This window comes from Heptranchias perlo, chromosome 24, assembly GCF_035084215.1.
Source record: "Heptranchias perlo isolate sHepPer1 chromosome 24, sHepPer1.hap1, whole genome shotgun sequence".
Lineage (NCBI taxonomy): Eukaryota > Metazoa > Chordata > Chondrichthyes > Hexanchiformes > Hexanchidae > Heptranchias > Heptranchias perlo.
Genome location: NC_090348.1, coordinates 27,913,413 through 27,933,028, shown reverse-complemented (window position 1 = coordinate 27,933,028; position 19,616 = coordinate 27,913,413). Strand labels below are relative to the sequence as shown.

General features: G+C 38.7%; 1 protein-coding gene across 1 annotated transcript in view; it reads right to left on the bottom strand.

Annotated features, from left to right (window-relative positions):
* LOC137341862 (guanine nucleotide-binding protein G(t) subunit alpha-2-like) overlaps positions 1 to 8,894 on the bottom strand; it is a 43,489-nt gene extending 34,595 nt beyond the window's left edge. The window contains 4 exon segments of the mRNA XM_068005370.1: positions 1,891 to 2,032; positions 3,159 to 3,201; positions 8,787 to 8,825; positions 8,828 to 8,894. Of these exon segments, the coding sequence (XP_067861471.1) occupies positions 1,891 to 2,032; positions 3,159 to 3,201; positions 8,787 to 8,825; positions 8,828 to 8,894 (291 nt within the window).
* Positions 8,895 to 19,616: the final 10,722 nt, after the last annotated feature.

Here is a 19,616-nt window from a genome sequence, read left to right as displayed (position 1 = left end):
CAAAGAGGCTTGGACTGTATTGTGAATTAATAAATCTTTAACCTGTACGATCTGGGATATAATCCAGAGGAATCAAATTTATAGAATAATTTGTTGAGAGCATTATACAGATGAGATGAAAGACTTGACTGTTTGACAGTTAGGGATCCCAAATTAAATATGCTTCATTGATCTTAACTTAGTTCTAAACGGAGAGCATCCTGCATTACAAAACTATTCTGATACAACATTTGAAGCAGAGGAAGATACAGTGCTATAGGAATAGTTTTAGATTTCTCTATCAAAGAACTAGCACAGGTGAGCTGAATGGTCTCCTTCTGTGTTATAAAATTACTTGGCTCTATGGTTCTAAGTGGACAGCCTTAGCGACTGAAGCTATAAAGTTGGATGGTTTGAAAAATTGAGCTGCCAAAGAGTTGCAGTAGAGAGAGCGCTTGCAAGCTTGAGGACAAAGTATGTTATTGTGGCCGTTTAGAAGAATCCTTGAACTGCATATAAACCATTAGATTTTAAAGTATTATTACTGTCAATCAGTAGAAAAATATATTCCGTTCATAACACTGTCACTTTTAACAAGGAAAATTCCTGCTCTCCCCTCCCCCCTGATTAATGTTATAGATGTATCTGTGGATTAGCTGCTAATAAGTTAAATGAAACTTTGCTGATTTTCCCCCCATTTTGGTGCCCAACTTACGCATCGACTGCAGTTAGCTCTCATCTTCAATGGAGAGATATGCAGTTAATTCCACTCTAACTGCAATGATTTATCGTGGTAAGGTTGCATTCCCAAAGTCTACTCTTTATTGGGTAGTCAAATTGAAATGTAGGATTTTAAAAACATTAACCTTTCTGATGATGACACCACATTGAGTCAAGACAAATGTCCCAGTTTAAAAGTCAGTTCTTTTTACTGGTTTCAGGAGATTACACAGATGTGATTCAAAATGAAAAAAAGCAATAAATAGAACAAATCAACTCTGCCAAAGAAATCCAAATTTTATCAAGTGTTGTGAGCGAATGACACTGCTATAGACACACAAAATGCTAATTAACATAGATGGGTCGAATTTTACCCGGAGTTGGCTTCGGGCAGAGGGACGGGGTGGAACTAATGCGAAATGCACTCACTGGACTAAATTTCAGCCCCTGTGGTATTTCAACGTCTGGGCCTCATTTTAATGCCACTGGTCCACTTCTTGCCAGGAACAGGCGAGATCAAGGTGCAGGTGACGATCGGGCGGCCCTGGGTAAATGGCGAGGAGGGAGTTTCGGGATGGTCTTGCAGGAGGGAAGGGGAGGAGTCCGTGTCAAGGGAGGCCGCAACTTTCCTTGTGGGGCCCAGAGGAGAATTCCTGCTCTCACAAAGGAAAGATATAGACATCCCAGAAGAGCCTCTTCTTTCTTCAGACCTGCTCTGCCTAGCATGAAAGCCGTCACAGTTTCCCTGCTCAGGTCAGAGTTAAAATTGCATTGGGGGCCTGTGGATGTAATAGGACCTTGATTTTCTTAAATTTATGAGGTTCCCATTGGATTTAGGCGGGCGCCTCATCTGCCTGCAAAAACCTGCAAGTTACAATTGGAAATGTTTGGGATCTGAGCGGGTAAGAAACCTACTAATTTTCAACTGCCCACCCACCTGATTTTTGCCCTTTATGTGAAAGAAAAATGCATCATGGGAGTTGGAGTTGTCACCCTGATCCTGTGGAACATCAATAGCCAGTCTATATTGTGAAGCCAGGCAGAAAATTTGCAAATAACTGTGAAGTGAGTAGTGGGAAGAACATTTAAAAATCTAGTAGGGAAGAGCAAAGTTACTTGCATTTTAAGCAAGTGTTGTTATTGGCATTACATTAGCCTTGTACATTACTCAGAGTGAAAATAATGACTTACTTTCCTGGCTGGATCTTCATAGCCAATTCCTAATAAGGCCATTGCCCGCACAATTGCCAACATGGACTGTACTGTGTTGCTATAAATGATAGCTTTAAATTCCATACATTCCTGGTCTGTGTAGCCATCTTTATGAATGATTCTGTGAGGGAAGAAATATAATATCAGTTTCAGTGCAGAGGATAAGTTTGACAGAAAATCTATAATCACTTTGATCAGGGGTTTAATACTTAGATGCAAGACATTAGCTTACATTTCTAAAAAAGCTTTTTTTTAGAGTGGTAATCATTGGAAGTAATAGCTCAGTTTATAAATTCATGATGGTCTTAATATAATAGAAATAGTGTTCATTCTGTATATAGGATATCGAAATAAGAATACATTCATTGATTTCTGAATTAAATCATTCATTTTATAAGGGTTCTGGTAATGTCAGAAGCTGAAAATGACAACTATGCTAGCTGACACTGTAAATGGCTCTCTTTCCTCAGGTAATGTCCCCCTCCCTTTCAAAACCTTTCATCACCCCCCCCTCTCCAAAAGACCCGCCCTCGATCCTGCTATTCCTGTAAATTGCCCCCCCCCCTTTCCTCTCCAAAGTCCTGGTAAGTGTTTTTGCCCCCTAAATCCTTGCCCATCTTTCCCACAACTCCATGTTTGAATCTGCCCAATCAGATTTTCTTCCCTGACACAGCATCGAAACGGCCCTAACCAAAGTTACAAATGACATCCTCTGTGACTGTGGTGTATTATCCCTCCTTGTCATCTTGAACCACTCTGCTGTCTTTGACACAGTTGACCACACAAGGATTGCCTATCTCCACCTCTATAACATCGCCTGCCTCCACCCCTATCTCCACTCATCTGCTGCTGAAACCCTCATCTATGCCATTGCACCAGGAATAAATTAATCTTTTACTAAAAGAGGTGAAGCCTCTTATATATCGGCAAAGCCAATCATAAAACGGACAATGGATTTATATAGTTCTTTAATTCCCTCAGATTTAAAGATTCTTGAGAGGTAGTTGATACTTGATGCTATTCCCATCAATTTTCATATTCGCTTTTAAATTAATTTTGCACGGATATTTCAATAGCAAAGACAACAATCATTTTCTTATCCTTGCTGAATAGATAACTTGATTAAATCTTCACATGATCAAGAACTTTCATAAATATAACTAGTGCTACAGATTATTTACACTGTAATACAATTCACAACATTCATTTATTGTGTTACAGAATTATGTTTAATTTCCTCTACTTACTTCATTTGTTTGACTATTGTGCTTTTACCCGATTCACCAGCACCTGTAACGTGAAATGAAGAAAATAAACAAGCTAATAACTCATTTTAATATAGTAGTCTCCAATGTACTTCCTGGCGAGGTCGAGAAGCCCCTTGTTTGGTAGCAGTGGTCTTATTTGAGCAAACAAGGGAGCCTGAATCCGTTAAAATGTTCAAGAATTCTATTTATCTGCAGTGGGGAAGGCTACTGAAGCAAAAAGTATGAAGGGATTCAAAAGACAAGAACATGTGTTGATAGAGAAAGGAGGAATAGATGGAAGTAGGGAGAAGGCAGCAAGGCGGGGTTAAAGTCAATGACAAATCAATAGGGTTGTTGGCCCAAACATTCTTTTCTTGTTCCTAAAAATTGCTAGATATTCTAAAAAAACTGGAAGATTTGAGGACTTGGATGCGTCAGTGGGTTGGACACTGGCCTTTATCCTTTGGGGCCCAAGTTCAATTCCACTTTCTACTGGCTGTAAAGGTGCTTTGTGAAATGAGTTTTGGCAGTCTCAGCCCAGTTCTTCGAGACACACGACAACGCAAAATCGTCGAGCAGAAATTGATAGCCAAGTTCCGCACCCATGAGGGTGGCCTCAACCGGGATCTTGGGTTCATGTCACGCTACACATAACCCCACCAGCGAACAAAAGTTATCTGTTTTTAATATAACGGGTCAATTGCTGTCTTTCTCTTCCTTCCGGATGTTTCTATGTTTCTGCCTCTCTCTCTGTTTTTTTTTTGTTCTGGCCTTTTGTATATTCGGTGGCCTTGTAGGTAACACCTCTCTGTCTGAACACTTTGATTGCCTTGGCAACGGGCAGTTGGAAAGACTATCTGTAATCACCAGGTATTGTTCTGTGATTTATAAATGCGAAAGGTTCGAGGATTTCTTGACATTCACCTGAGGAAGGAGGAAGCCTCCGAAAGCTTGTGATTTTTAAAATAAAATTGTTGGACTATAGCTTGGTGTTGTAAAATTGTTTACAGTTCCTAGAGGGCCTCGGCCTCCAGCACAAAACTATGCCTGATTTGGCATTGGTTGACAATCTCACTCAGTGATAGCTAGTGTGGGGAGAGGAGAAAATATCATCCTGGTGCAGTAGGGGCTGTTCTTCTGAGATTGTGGCTGAGGCATGTTGTTGGGCAGAGTAAAGAGAGCTTAGCTGTGGTATACCTGACCTGGGAGTGCTTGATGCTGACAATGGGCATCTGAAATTGGAAGAATTCTACTCCTCAGCACTAATATCCTCACCTATATGAGTAAAATAACCCCAGAAAAAACAGAAAGATTAATGCAACAGATTATATTGAAAGCCTAAATGAAATAAAAGGATATACCGAAAAACAGTTTGCAATAGAGGAGCTACTGTATCCCAAAGATTTGGGATACAGTATGCTCATTTAAATGAATGCACATTTAAATGATCTAAAGAAATTAAAATAATTTTCCTTGATTGCTTGTATCTAACTGCATCATTAAAATAATTGTTGTAAAATCTACAATAGTTAAATACACCATATGGTGTGGTACTGAGCCATACAGAGCAGGGAGGTTCCCCATTCAATTACTGGTCTGGGCTGATTTAGCTGAGGTCACAGTGTGGTTGCTACAATTGGCCTCAGTATCCCCCACATTGGGGCAAAGGATCTCTATTCGGTATCCCTTAGTGGAAAATGTATATCTGGGTGAGGACAAGATTTGGTTCGGCTATGTGGCTGACATGCAAATAGCCTGTGGATACTCACCGTCTATGATCATACGTTAAGATTGGGTGCTAGTGCCCATAGAATCATAATCCAACATGAGTGGCCTTCAGGAGAGAATATTAGAAAATAAAATTTTAAAAATCTGCTATAACTTTTGATGGCAGTCTCCCATAAATCACTCCAACAAATTATCAACTGCTCCTGTAAGAGTCTATATAACATCATCCTTTAAGAAAAAGTTCGATATTAGTCGACGTTTTTACATCAGTCTACAGATTATTGACGGATTATTCCTATTTCATGGGTTCCATTGTTTTAAATTAAATATTGGCCTGGAACTTCCTGGAATGGCGCATTTGGCCCCAAACTCCATAAGTTGGACCGTTGTGCGTCCCGATCCTCGCCAAATTTACGTCAAAATGTGTTGGAGAGCTCATTAGAATCTGCCACAGCGAGGATAGTACTGATTCGGAAGTGGTGCAGCCAATGGCCATTGACAAATGTTTGCTATCAATTCCCATTTTGATTACTTGAACGATATCGTGTGATTCATCCAGTTTTTATTCCGGTTGATAAAAGCGCGTATTCGACCTGTGAGTCCTGCTTTGAGAATTTACCACAAATCAATTAGTCAGGTTATTTATTTTGTTTTCTGAAGTTATTCCTGAGTGTAATATGGGCAGTACATGTAGCTGCAGGTACCTGACCTAACTGAAGGATTCTAAATTGTTGGTGGGCAAATTCATTTCAAAGCATGCATCTTGTGTTTTGCAGGGGAAATATATTAAAAGCAAGAACTGTTGGAAGTAATTATTTAATAATTGATTTCTCAGATATCCTTGCCTTTAAATTCAGACCAGCTGCATGGTCCCCAATAGTCATCTTAACTCTTTAAACAGACCAATTTTACATTTATTCCCTGAACAAAATATTTACTGATGCACTACCCCATTGATGTGGAATTAAATGTATTTATCAATATAAATTCCAAAAGATACACGTATTTGGATCAATGTTAAAATTAACGTTTGACGCTGTTAAGGGACCAGAGATCAGTGAATCGATACAAACGTTAAACGGCTTTCAAAAATTCAATTCCATTTAACTGGAAACTTTCCGGCCAGCTAACATGTCTGAAAGATAATTATTTTTACATTAGCTAAATAAATCGGCAAAGCTCAGTAAAAAAACATCTTTGTTTGTGGGGAATTGATCTTGGAGCAATAAATCACACCTCTGTAAGGTCACCAGCGCCATTCTGATTCTGGCGATCAAAGCAACGTTAATCCAGCAAATTGGACATTGCCATTGATTTCATTGGGGGGGGCGCAGCTATGACAATGGAATTCTCACTGTTTGGACTTGTTCCCTTGTCACCAGTTCCATCCCCCTCCCTGGCCACAGTCCTTTTTGACCTTGAGCTGAATTTCCGACCCCATCTTCTTTCCATCTCAAAGATCGCCACCCACTTCCACCTCTGTAACATCGGCCATCTCCGCTATTGGCTCAGCCCATCTGCTGCTTTTGTTTCCTCTAGACTCGACTATTCCAATGCTCTCCTGGCCATCTTCCCATTTTCTGACCTCCATGAACTTGAGCTCATTTAAAACTCTGCTACCCGCATCCTAACCCACACCATGTCCCATTCACCCATCACCCCTGTGCCCGCTGACCTACATTGACTGCTGGTCCACCAATGCCTCAAATTTAAAATGATCATTCTCCTGTTCAAATCCCTCCATGGCCTCGCTCCTCCCTCTCTCTGTAACTTCCTCCAGCCCTATAACCCTTTCTGGCCACTTGTGCATCCCCTGCACCCTTCACCCCACCATTGGCAGCCGTGCCTTCAGCCGTCTAGGCCCTAAATTCAGTTGTTCCCTCCCTAAACCTCTCCAACACTCTTAGCTCCTTTACGACTCTCCATAAAACCTACCTTTTTGACCAAGCTTTTAGTCACCCCTCCTCATCTCCTTCTTTGGCTCGGTGTCTATTTTTGTCTGTTTTTGCTCCCGTGAAGCACCTTGGGTCGTTTTCCTATGTTAAAGGCACTATATAAATGGAAGTTATTGTTGCCGTTGGTTCAAGGCGAAGTGGCACAGAGGGTTCCAGGAAATTTTGGCCCATCGTAAGTAATAGCCTGAGTCGACGCTCACGCCCTAATTTCCTGGAAATAGTAATGGCGTGCGCCATAGAAGTGCCATTACTATGGTGCAAGTTTCCAGCAAATTCCAGCTTTTCTATATTTGTACAGCAGCAAAAATTAATATGCCAATTCATGCTGATTAGGAATTTACACGAAGAATATTATACAGTTACAATGTAATACAGCAGATCATTTTATAGCACGTTTTGGGGGCCATACAAAACTCAAGTTTCATATGGCTCCCTGCTAAGTACATACTAAGGAGTAAATTTTGTAAGGCTCCACGTTGTGTGGAGCTTTGCATGACCAAGGGAAGAGAAGATCCAGTTGATTCATGTAAAGCATCCAAGAAGCTGTAAAAAAAAAAGCAGCTTTCTAAAAAGGGTACATTAACCCTTTAGGACTAATTACAGTTCTTCCATTTACCTATTGTCCTGTTTAGTAGCTTGCATTGGTTAAATAAGAAACGTATAAAACAGACAATGATTTTTAATTGACTGCATGCAGTGTATATACCATTGTTTTTATGTTATGGTTAAGGCTTTCCACCTCCCTCCTGTCGATTTTCAGGTGGAGCTTGGACAAGTGGAGGTAGAAAGCGACTCAGGGATACACTCCACTGTGTCCCAACTATTTTCCATGGCTGGACCCATGAGGGCATGGTAAATACATGCAAATAAGTCTGGTCATTATCTCATTGCCCAAATTGGCTGCTGCGTTTCCTATATTAAAGCAGTGACAACACTTCAAAAATACTTCATTGGCTTTAAACCCCTTTGGGATGTCTCGAGGTCGCGCTATATAAATGCAAGTTCTTTATTCTTTCTTTCACAGATGGGGCCAAGGGACACCTCCAGGACAGGCAGAAGTCCTCCCCCCCCCCGCCTGCTGGAGATGCATCCCAATCAAGGCATGGGGGGATGGGGCAGAACACCTAGGCCAAAATATCAGTTCACATGTAAAGACACAGCCCATAATATCATTAGTTCCAGCCACAGCTTAAGGTTCCCCTGTGACTCAGAGTTCATCTAATGAATAATAGAGCTATACAGATAAGATCCCAGATTCAATCCCTGTTCTATGTTAAGTTAGCAGTCCTTTCAATGGGGATGGCTGTGAGGGTGCTACAATTGGCCTTAATGCCCATGGGATCGAGAGAGGAACATCATTTCAGAGTTTCTACTCCACATCACTGTCCAGCTGCCCCTGCTGTAAGTGTATGTGAGTGGATGCCATATGATGACAGATCAGACTCAACTATAAGCCTGAAATAACCTACTAACACTGTGAAGTTCTCACAAATTAATAATGGCTGGGAGAAGAGGGAAGGAAAGAAAACTGGTGAGAGCATTTAAATAAAAGAAGCATTTTCATTTCTTAAAACTGGATTTTTCAATAACTCATGGTAGTCACATTCCTGGTGTTTCAGTCATAAAGACACAATAATTTAAAAAAGACTAAAGACTTTTTTGCAAATATAACATTGCATTGTAATTCTGTGCACTTTACATCATATTATTCCAGTGTGCTAGCTACATGTGACTTGTCATTTTTTATCTTGAGAGCAATTAGAGTGGGTTTTCAGTTCATGGCTACCGAAACTACCTGGAATTCTGCAAACTGCTTTGAGTGGATCTGCATGGAGCTAGATTTGATCAGATCATCTGCTCTCAAAATTGGTGTAAATTGGGAGCAATTTGCTCCTTTGCCAGAATGGACCAAAATGTTAGCATTAAAAGGGATAAATTCAGTTACCCAACAGTAGCAGCTTCACAGTCCTGGCGTCTTTCTTTGGATTTTCTTTTCCAGTTCTTTAGATCTCCAGGTGAATTCCATATTTTCAGCACTTGCTGCACTTCCCATAATTTAATAGATCTCTTTTGAACCAACTGATCTGTATATGAGTCTGAGAAAATATTAAACCTCAAGTTACATCAGGCAGAACTCCTACACAATCACCTCCAAAGAGCGGATATTAGAAGTAAAGCCTTAAGCCCATTTCCACTTCTGCAGCCTGCCTTCTGATCAGTCTGTTTTGATTCATCATGTGACCCAAGGAATCTAGCAGGATATTCACACCTAAAAAGTACCTTTGAAAAGCTTACTGTGCCATGTCAATTGTGCAGATGTAAAAGAAAGATGACAGAAGTGATTATTCACAATAAACTTCTGCTGCAGGTTTGAGAGGAGTAAATGTAATTCTGATATTAGGTTTCAATATGTAAACATGACTGAACCTGTATAATGAGACACATATAGTGGGCTACATTAAAACAGGTAAAATATCTTGAAGTATTTCAATGTAGTTGCAAAAAGAAATATCTAATTACTTAATTTTTGAAAAGATGAAGTCTATTTTTGTTTTCATTCTTGGTTTTCTTTGCCCTTTTCGCGTTGTCATGTTTCTTTGAAACCATTGCATAAAACAAATAATCTACACCATTAATAAACACCAATTCCAGTATCTTCATCATCACATTATATTTAAAAGTTTTTTTTTATTTTGACTGGTTGACTTTCTTAATTTTGAGTGAGAGAGTGGATCCTTACACTAGAATGGGTAGCCTTTGTAGTAGAACTGTCAAGATGCATGGGGATCTAGTATTGCAGAAGATGGCTCTTTGAAAAATCTAGTCCTTTTTGTGTGAAAGTTTACCTGCAATTTTTACATACACACACAATCTTTCAATCCTTCCACGGTTCCTTCTGTATATATTATTCAATAAATGACTAATCCAACAGCTGAAGGCAAATAATCAGATACGCAGATTTTTATAATATCATCTTAGTACTACTAATGAAGCAGGCGAGGATTCCTCCAGTATCAGAAGCTGTCCTTGAATCACTGGGACCTGGTTAGTTCCAACGTTCTCAGTGAACACCTACCATCAACATCATCGATTGCATTTTCTGTTGCTTAGCAACGTGCAGGTTCAAAATACTGTCGTCACAAACAGTCTCTGGCTGCACTGTTTTGACATGTTGGAAAAAAGCTGGTACTGATAAGGGTATTAAAAAATAATTAAAAATAAATAAAATCACTGGGCTGAGAAATTCCCCTTAAAACAACAGATCTCTAAATATATTTTTAAGATCAATTGAATGAATCCTGTTGTTATTTGGGAATTAAGTCTTAAGAAATGCTCAGCTGACATTTTGTAGTTGCAAAGGATATGACTAATTAGTGACTATACATTCAAACAGCAAATAAAACGGTCAGCAAATAATACAATATAGTAGAATACAATTACTTAGCAATTAGAAATGATGGTAAAGGACAATGAACGTTGTTTGCTACACGAAAGGTTTACAGCCTTCTAACCACTGACAAAATTACAGACAGATATATGTTTGTGAGAATACATTATTATTTGTATATCATATTGTAAGTGGTTCTGGTTCTCTCAGCATTAGAACTGTAGTAGCATAGCAAGTTCAAATACCAACACGCGCCTAATGTCTAGAGAGGTTATATTGAGGCTTTATAATATGGTCAGAGCACATTCAGAGAGTATACTCTACCATTTTGGTCACCAGGCTTCAAAAGAGGCATACATGCATTGAGCAGGGCTCACAGGAAATTAATAAGACACCAAGTGTAAAAGGGATTAACCATGAGGAAAGCAGCTTAAACTCTGAAGTCTAGAGAGAAGGTGGATAAGGAGGGTCCTCACTTAGGTACACAAAATACTAAATGATATAGATATGGTGAATGAAGAAATGACTTAAAACTAAGTCAGGCCAATAGGACAAGAGGACATAAATTTAAATTCAAAACAGTTATTGGAAAACATTTCTTAACTTAGAGGCTGATAAATATTTAGAATAAGGTAGTAGAATCAAAGATATTAGGGATGTTCAAAATGCAGTTGGATGCCAGCTGAGTGTGTTGGAGAACTAGAGCGATGAGTTATGATGGGCTAAATGATTTTTTTTTCATCCTGGACTTTTTCTTAAAGGTAATCAGGTGGAACTATTTTAAACAAGGGGTAACAGACTTGTTAAATGATTGAGCAAAAAAGGCCATTGAAACAATAATTATAACTGGGTCCAAGAGATAACTAGATGCATTTCAGGGGAGAGACGGGGATTGTAGAATATGGTGATAAAACAGGAAGTGGGGTTGAGCTCAATCAAAAAAGGATGGGTTTGTTGGGCCTTTCCTGTTGGTACGAGTTCTTATAACAAATTAACTACATTTTTTTCCAAAATTCTAAACATTACTGATTTTGTCATTGTGAATTTAAATATTTACCACACTGGTAAATTGTCTTATAACAGAACTTATTAGAACATGATATGCCTTTAAAGCATTACTCACTTCATGCTAGAGGTCCCTTTCTGGCCTGGATAGCATATTTTCACTTCACTATCATTTTCTCTTCACACTAGTCATATAAAAGTATTCCCAATTTCCTCTAAGTGGGCAGTGTAATGAAACATTTCTAACAATTTGCACGAGTACTCACTACAAAAAAGATTTCAGGTAATTTGATTGCAAATACATCAAGAAAGAAAGACTTGCATTTATATAGCGCCTTTCATGACCTCAGGACGTCCCAAAGCGCTTTACAGCCAATGAAGTACTTTTGAAGTATAGTCACTGTTGTAATGTAGTAAACGCAGCAGTCAATTTGTAAACAGCAAGGTCCCCAATGAAGTACATTTGAAGTGTAGTCACTGTTGTAATATAGGAAACGCAGCAGCCAATTTGCACACAGCAAGGTCCCACCAACAGCAATGAGATAATGACCGGTTAATCTGTTTTAGTAGTGTTGGTTGAAGGATAAACATTGGCTAGGACATTGGGGAGAACTCCCCTGCGCTTCTTTGAAATAGTATCATGGGATCTTTTACGTCCACCTGAGAGTGCAGGCAGGGCCTCGTTTTAACTTCTCATCGGAAAGACAGCACCTCTGTCAGTGCAGCACCCTCTCAGTACTGCACTGGAGTGTTAGCCTAGATTTTGTGCTCAAGTCCCTGGAGTTGGACTTGAACCATCAACCTTCTGACTCAAAGGCAAGAGTGCTACCACTGAACCATGGCTGACACCTAAACCTAATGAACGTACTCATGTCAAGTACCTCTTTGAGGAACACAAAACGTAAGACACTGTACACTGTAATGGATTTTGAATAAAGAGTACAAAGGGTATTGTAATAATCTGAGGGGTCAGATTTTTCTTTTATACTATATCTTGATTGTAAAGTGGAAACATCCAATAATGAAAAATAATAATTGCACTGTCACAATTGTTTGGAAAAAATGAATATAATAAGGCAATCAGTGATCAAAATCTTCACTTCCCCATCATGAATATCAGATAGGTCAACCAATTTCATATCTAAATGAAACATCCAGAAGCATTTCTAAACATCAATATTTGTAGTCTACTGAATTAGAGACAGGGAGAGATGGTTTGTAGCTATGGTCATCTTGATTCTCCTTAATATTGTTTATTGCCATTTTTGAAAATAAACTGAACTTTAGAAATGAATCATGAAGTAAAGACTTCAAAGAGTAGCAACATCAAAGGTTAGCTATTTTCACTATAAACAGCTAGCTGCCCTGTAGTGTAGTGTAACATGAAAAGTCTTTCGTATAAGAAATGGCTCAATGCCAAAGTGGGGAGAGCTGCAGAAAGCTTAACTTCTTCACCATGGCATAATTTCAGTTCATATGTAAAACAACCATGTGCCACTTTTTGTGATCCAAATCTGCTCTTGAGAGTTACATAACACTTCGACAAAACACAACGGGGGTAATTTTAACTTTGTGCGATAGTGTAAAACGAGTGATAGCGAATCGGCAGCCCATTTTACGTCTCTCCTGATTTTTATTTTCATTGAAGTCAATGGAATTCATAATTTTAATTATTTAGTCCCCTTCAACATTTTTGAGGATTTGTTTTTAACAAAATATACTCCTACCTTTCACATAACAACTGTCCTGTGACAATCGTACTATTTATATACCTTGAGTAACAATAAGAAAAAATGTTGGGCTTTCTTATCTTGTCAGTTTACCTGAGCATCTTAACAGGAACTGGGTATTTTAATTTTGTTTGACCCAACATAAGATCTGGCTTTGGACTAATGCTTTGGATTAATAGGAATAGAACTTCTGCCGGGGCTTTCCTGATCTCCTTGCTCAATGCTATGGCTAGATTCTGGCTGAGTTGGACCAAAATGACCCAGTATGGAGCAGCTTAGTTCTGAAATTACGACCAAGGTTTATCTCTGTGGATTACACTGGCGGCTGCTGAACAATATTCTTTGCTGAAGTCCTGACAGAAATACAGTACCTAAACTGGGATGAGTTACCAATCTCAGTCAGATTTTTGTCTTGGCCCAATTTAAACTGGTCAGAAACCAGCCAATTATTATTTGCCATATTTGCAAATTAGTTTACACTTTGTAAAGGCATAACTATAGATCTTACTAGATAATTTACTGTATACATTGGCGGCTTGGACCTTAAAAGTGCATGTTATGAATGAATTTTCTGAACGTGAAATGATCCCCTTCCGACACGACAGCATAGCGCTGCCTGCCATACAATTCACATGTGTATAAAGCACTAGAAATCCCGATTCAGGTTCGAGAGCTACAAGAAATAACTCAAAGATTTATATATCTCAGTCATGGATAATGTCATCAATACCAAATATTCATGTCCCAGCCATTTAATTCACTGTTATTTATGTGCAAATCGGAAAGCAACTTCCGCCGACCGCACATACACAGTTAGACATGGAAACCCGGAAGTTGCTGTCTGAGATGCCCTGCTCGCTGTTTGGCTCACCATTCAAATGTATTTAACGGCGTGAAGTTACTGTACTTACCTCATAAATATGGACCAAACTCGCCAAAAAATGTTACTGCTTGTACATTTTAGTGTAAGTACCCTTTTAATGGCGTGGTAAGTGTTAATTACTGCCGAACAACCTCTGTGGCACTGAAAAATAACTTTTACAAGTGTGAAGTCTCATTCCTTCAGTTTTTAATTATTGCTGGACATTTAAAAAAAATTAGTAACTTTTTACTTTTTCTTTCCATCTCTTTTATCTCTGTCTCTTAATCCAATCTTTCTTTCCCTCTATTTCGCTTACCGTACTTGATTTGACATTGAATTCATTATTCTGACTTACACTTCCTGGTTCAGATTCTGTGCGGCTCATTAACGATGCTTCAATCTGATTGGTTAAAGAGATACATAGTTGCTTGCCTTGTTCACACAGGTCCCAGATGCCCTGTAGAGGGCGCCACACTGAATGGATCTCTAACTTACAGGAACTTGCCGTGCAAAACCCCATAGAAAGTCTGTGGGCAAGTGCAAGTCTAATGAATGGCTGGAGCCGTTTGTTCGCCCCTCACATCTTTCAGTAGAACTAATTCAAACGACTTTGGTGCTGGCAAGAAGCTGGAAAGCAGGTAAATCTGGAATAGTTATATTTATGGGGAATACAAATTCCCATCTGTATGTGCAAATAAATAATGAATAATGACCTAGTGTATATAACTGAACTAAAATCCATTAAAACACTGACATATACTGACGTATAACAACAACTTGCATTTATACAGCACCTTTAACATAGTAAAATGTCCCAAGGCGCTTCATAGGAGCATTATCAAACAAAATTTGAGCCACATAAGGAGAATTTAGGACAGGTAACCAAAAGCTTGGTCAAAGAGGTAGGTTTTAAGGAGCATCTTAAAGGAAGAGAGGGAGACACAAGTATACACAGTATTTCGTTTAAAAAAAAACTTTAAAAATATAAATTATTTAATAAATCATTTGTTCCTATATATATTCCCAATGGGTTAAGGGGCTTACTTGCACCATCCTATTGTTTCAACCAAAAGGCTGATTACCACGGGTTACTTCTAGTTGGAAAGTAACACTTTCATCATGGTGTCACTACTCACCAAGCAGTAGAAGCTTCACCACCAGAGCTGTTTTTTGCCCTTCCTGCTGTAGTAGTCTGTCGATAGCTTTTGATTTCCTGCTGGCTTCTGACCTTCTGCTGCTGCAGCCGCTGCCCATGGCTGGGTGTAAACTGAAGGAAATCAACACTTGAGTAGCATTTGGCGAGTGGCTCCAGTATTATACGCAAGGTTCCCCTCAGTTCTGAATGAAAATGTAATTACAGCAGAGCAGAGGCGCCTGCAATGAAATGAAAGGAGAACAATACCCACCACTGAGAGGATGACCACTTAATCTTACAATTCATATGCAAGTCAGACAGATTTTAAATAACAGGAAACAAACCACTATTCACTTAATATTGTCAGTTCAATTAGCTGTAACACCTCTTATGAAATGTCACAGGTTTAATATAAAATAGAAATCCACTTTCAGTATGAGGGAATCAGCTGTATTCTGACAGATTTAGTGTGAAATGATATTAAAGGGACATATAGTTGGAATTTTTTTTTAAGACAGACCTTTTTTCACATACTGGCAAATGTGTGCAAAAAATGTCAATTGCATTGGAACACATCATTATGTCACTGTAATGAAAATTATACAAAGCCCTTATAATGCTTCTCCCTTCTCAAACAGATAAAAAAAACTTGTCAATACAGTGCCCCTTTAATTCTACTGACAATAAAACAAATTAAATATTGCTTACGTACAAATATTTAATGGAAAAAAAACGTAATGGCCGAAATAATGTATGTGGTATTTACTGGAAAATAGTTAGCTTGCCGATGTAAACATTACACAATTAGCAGGGCCAAGCTAACACCAGAATATAAATTGACTAGGGAAATGATTTTTGGAACTGTAGTTTCTTGATACACAAAAAGGAGTTTACCAGACATTCACAGAAAATTATGACACAATTAATAGAAACATAAACAGAAATGAGTTACAATGCAAAGTCACGGTTGCTATTTGGACAATAGCATTCACTTTACACAAAATAAACAAAGCATAGATGGAATATTAGATGATGGTGAGAATGAAGGAAGTGTGTCGATTAGTGATCGTTATTATTGGCATCACTACTAATGCCAATAATAACGATGATCCACAGAATCTATTACTGTCCTTCTGATGCTTCTGGGAAGCTATGCCATTTGAAAAATAGTTATACCTACAGTCTGCTGATGGCTCTAAAACAGTAAGCATGATAACACACAGGGTGGTATCATTAAACAAAGTGCCGCAGATTTCAGTGTGCTCATTTATCAAACATTTAAAGTGTCACTACACCATATGGTAACAATTGTCCTAACAAACAGAAAGTGTGTTTAAGTAGGTTTGCAAGTCAAAGGGAACATTATGTCCAATCTTGGCCATGATAATTAATACAAGTCAGAGGTGTTTCAAAGGGTTCAAGGTGAATAGCAGTTAAGAAGCTAATTCTGGTCTCATTACAAAAATAAAAAGATTAAAGATGAAAGGTGAATGGGAGTATCTGATTCAAGTTTTCAAAATCATAACGAGAATCATAAATAAAAACACTATTTGTAAGAAGAAAAGGTAAACCAATGTTTCAAGCATAAATGTTAGTATCTGAAATGAAAAAAAAACTAACAGACTTTTCTGTTTTATTTAAGATTTACAACATTTGCAGATTATTTTTTTTATCTCAAAGCAAATCAGTTGGATGTGAAGAAATTCTTCATCCTGAACTAAGAGGGAACTAAGCATCATTTAAAGCAAAGGAAGCACTGAGCTAATGGGTAACATCTTAAACATTAAGGGTAAGTAACTTGTGGAATATGCTACTCTTTCTGCAGTGAATGTGGACGTGCTGAAACATTCAAGAAATAAATAAATGGGCAGACACTCGAATAAGCAGGAAATACGGGGATGTGTGTTTGGCTCCAAGCCATGAGAGAAATGAAAATGGTTTGGGGGCAGCATTATGATATAACATATTGGAGCACCAGTGTGTGGCAGTATGCAATGGTTGGATGTTTGCAACTGCAGCCTTCCACATCACTTAGTTCTTGATCTTTGCTGTGCCGCAAAGGGAGTGAGAAATCAGTGGGGTATTCATCACTGGGCTGTTCTCATGGAGCTCCTAGAGATCACATTTTTAAAATTCATTCATGGGATGTGGGCGTCGCTGGCGAGGCCAGCATTTATTGCCCATCCCTAATTGCCCTTGAGAAGGTGGAGATGAGCCGCCTTCTTGAACCGCTGCAGTCCGTGTGGTGAAGGTTCTCCCACAGTGCTGTTAGGTAGAGAGTTCCAGGATTTTGACCCAGCGACTTCAGACAGGCATTTGTGGAGGCCTAAGAACAGGTCACCACTTTCCTCTCCACTTCAGTGGTGAAACCAAAGGAAAGAAGAGAAAGCAACTTAGGAAAAATGGAAGCTGAATTTTTTGCTTGCCTGGTTTTATCATTTCTCAGTGGAAGTTAATGCAAATGACGAAGACTAGATAGTACCTTGCAAGTATTGCTCCTTTACTTTTTTGGCTAACTCTAAGTCACTACTATCTACTAACCCAACTCCAATGAACAGTTAAAGACATCTTATTGTCTAGATCTAGAAAGCAGACGGTATATCTATCTGTACTAGTAGCACTTTCAGTGTTTTAATTGCACACTTAAAAATAGCATATATATGTGTAATATATATGTACGCTATAAATCAAAAGTACAATTTATCCTTGTTGAGGCTGAGACTAGTCTTTCATTCTGATTTTTCAAACGAAACAACATTTTGAATAATTTACCAATTTGGCTTGTCTAGTTTGTCCAAATTTAACTGGTAGCCCGAAACTAGCTCTATAACACCAAGATGGGCAATAAAATAACAGGGATATTATGCTCTTTTTAATAACAGAAACCCATTGCATGTTTCCCATGTACTTTTTGTACACATCTTGAGTAAAGTCAAAATTATTTGATGTTTCTGAAGTCACATTAATGTAACGTTTCCCTGTCCTTATTTGTCTTTAATGAGTGGTAAAGAAAAATGAGAGCAGCTAATGTACTGTAAATAATTCAAGAATAGCTAAACACTTGAAACAATTGTCCTGTCAGAATAATTTGTGATGTAACTGTGATAGAGCGAGTGTGCTGTTCTCTTTCAAATCATAAAATATTTCTATATTGTGTCTTTTCATTTGAATGGTAGCCAGCCCTAGACACTGATTATAGAAAATGTACACCATGGCAACTGCTTCTGATAAGATCTCCCTTGTCCTTTGTCTTGATTCAAGGGGTCGAGGGATAGCAAATACACATTTGTTATCTATGTTTGACACTGAAGTATTTGCTTTTGTTTATGTCTTTGTCCTTCATCATATTCAGAGCAGCTGGCCTAACACCTCAGGCTTATGAAATGTTAATTTATGAAAGGTTGCCTCTGTGAAAGGAGATGCATAATGGACACTTAGGACCAAGCTATTTGTAATGTCTGTCAAGTATTAGCAGAGTCAAAATTTATTCAGGTGTCAAAAGACTATCATTTATGCTTTATCTGCCTGAAAAAAATAACAGATGAAAACCTTTTTATCGAAGGAGGAAGCCTCCGAAAGCTTGTAGATTTCAAATAAAAATCGTTGGACTATAACTTGGTGTTGTAAAATTGTTTACAATTGTCAACCCCAGTCCATCACCGGCATCTCCACATACAAGGTACAAGTCAGAAATGTAATGGAATACTCTCCACTTGCTTGGATGGGTGCAACTCCAACAACACTCAAGAAGCTCGACACCATCCAGGACAAAGCAGTCTGCTTGATTAGCACTTCATCCATTAAACATCCACGCCCTCCATCACCAGTGTATCGTGGCTGCAGTGTGTACTATTTACAGGATGCACCGCAGCAACCCGCAAGGCATCTTCAGCAGTACATCCCAAACCTGTGACCTCCATCACCGAGAACAACAAGGACAGCAGGTGCATGGGAACACCATCACCTCCAAGTTCCCCTCCAAGTCACACACCATCCTGACTTGGACATATATCGCCGTTCCTTTATTGTTGCTGCATCATAAACCCCCTACCTAACAGCATTGTGGGAGCACCTTTACTACACGGACAGCAACAATTCAAGAAGAAGGCCATCTTCTCAAGGGCAACTAGTGATGTGCAATAAATGTAGCTTTGGCCAGCGACACCCACATCCAGAGAAAGAATCATAAAAATGGTGATAATTTTCACATTAGAATTAAATCAGCATTCAAAATTGTCAGCACAGGCCTGTTTTTCCATTACCTTGAAACTACTAAATTAACATGTGATAACATTATAATCAAGACTATGAAATTGCATGACTCCAGTCACCATCTCTCCCATAGAGTGTCAAGGTTACTGCAGAAATTGTTTGGTGGCATACATTAGCAAAACATTTAGGAAATTGAACAATCGGTACCTTTCTGCTTTCTAAAGCTGCAGCACTGACTGCCGTGTGGCTGAGCGTTCAGCTTCACTTCATGTGGACGGTAAGTTGATTATGTCCAATACCTTTTGTTGCACAGCAGTCTGTGTAATAATAGTTCCTTTCTGTTACACTGGAATCAGATTACAGAGATACACAATTATGGTGACCAGAATCCGTCAACATCCAGATGGAGAAACATGTGAGAAATCAATACCTTCACATCCCAG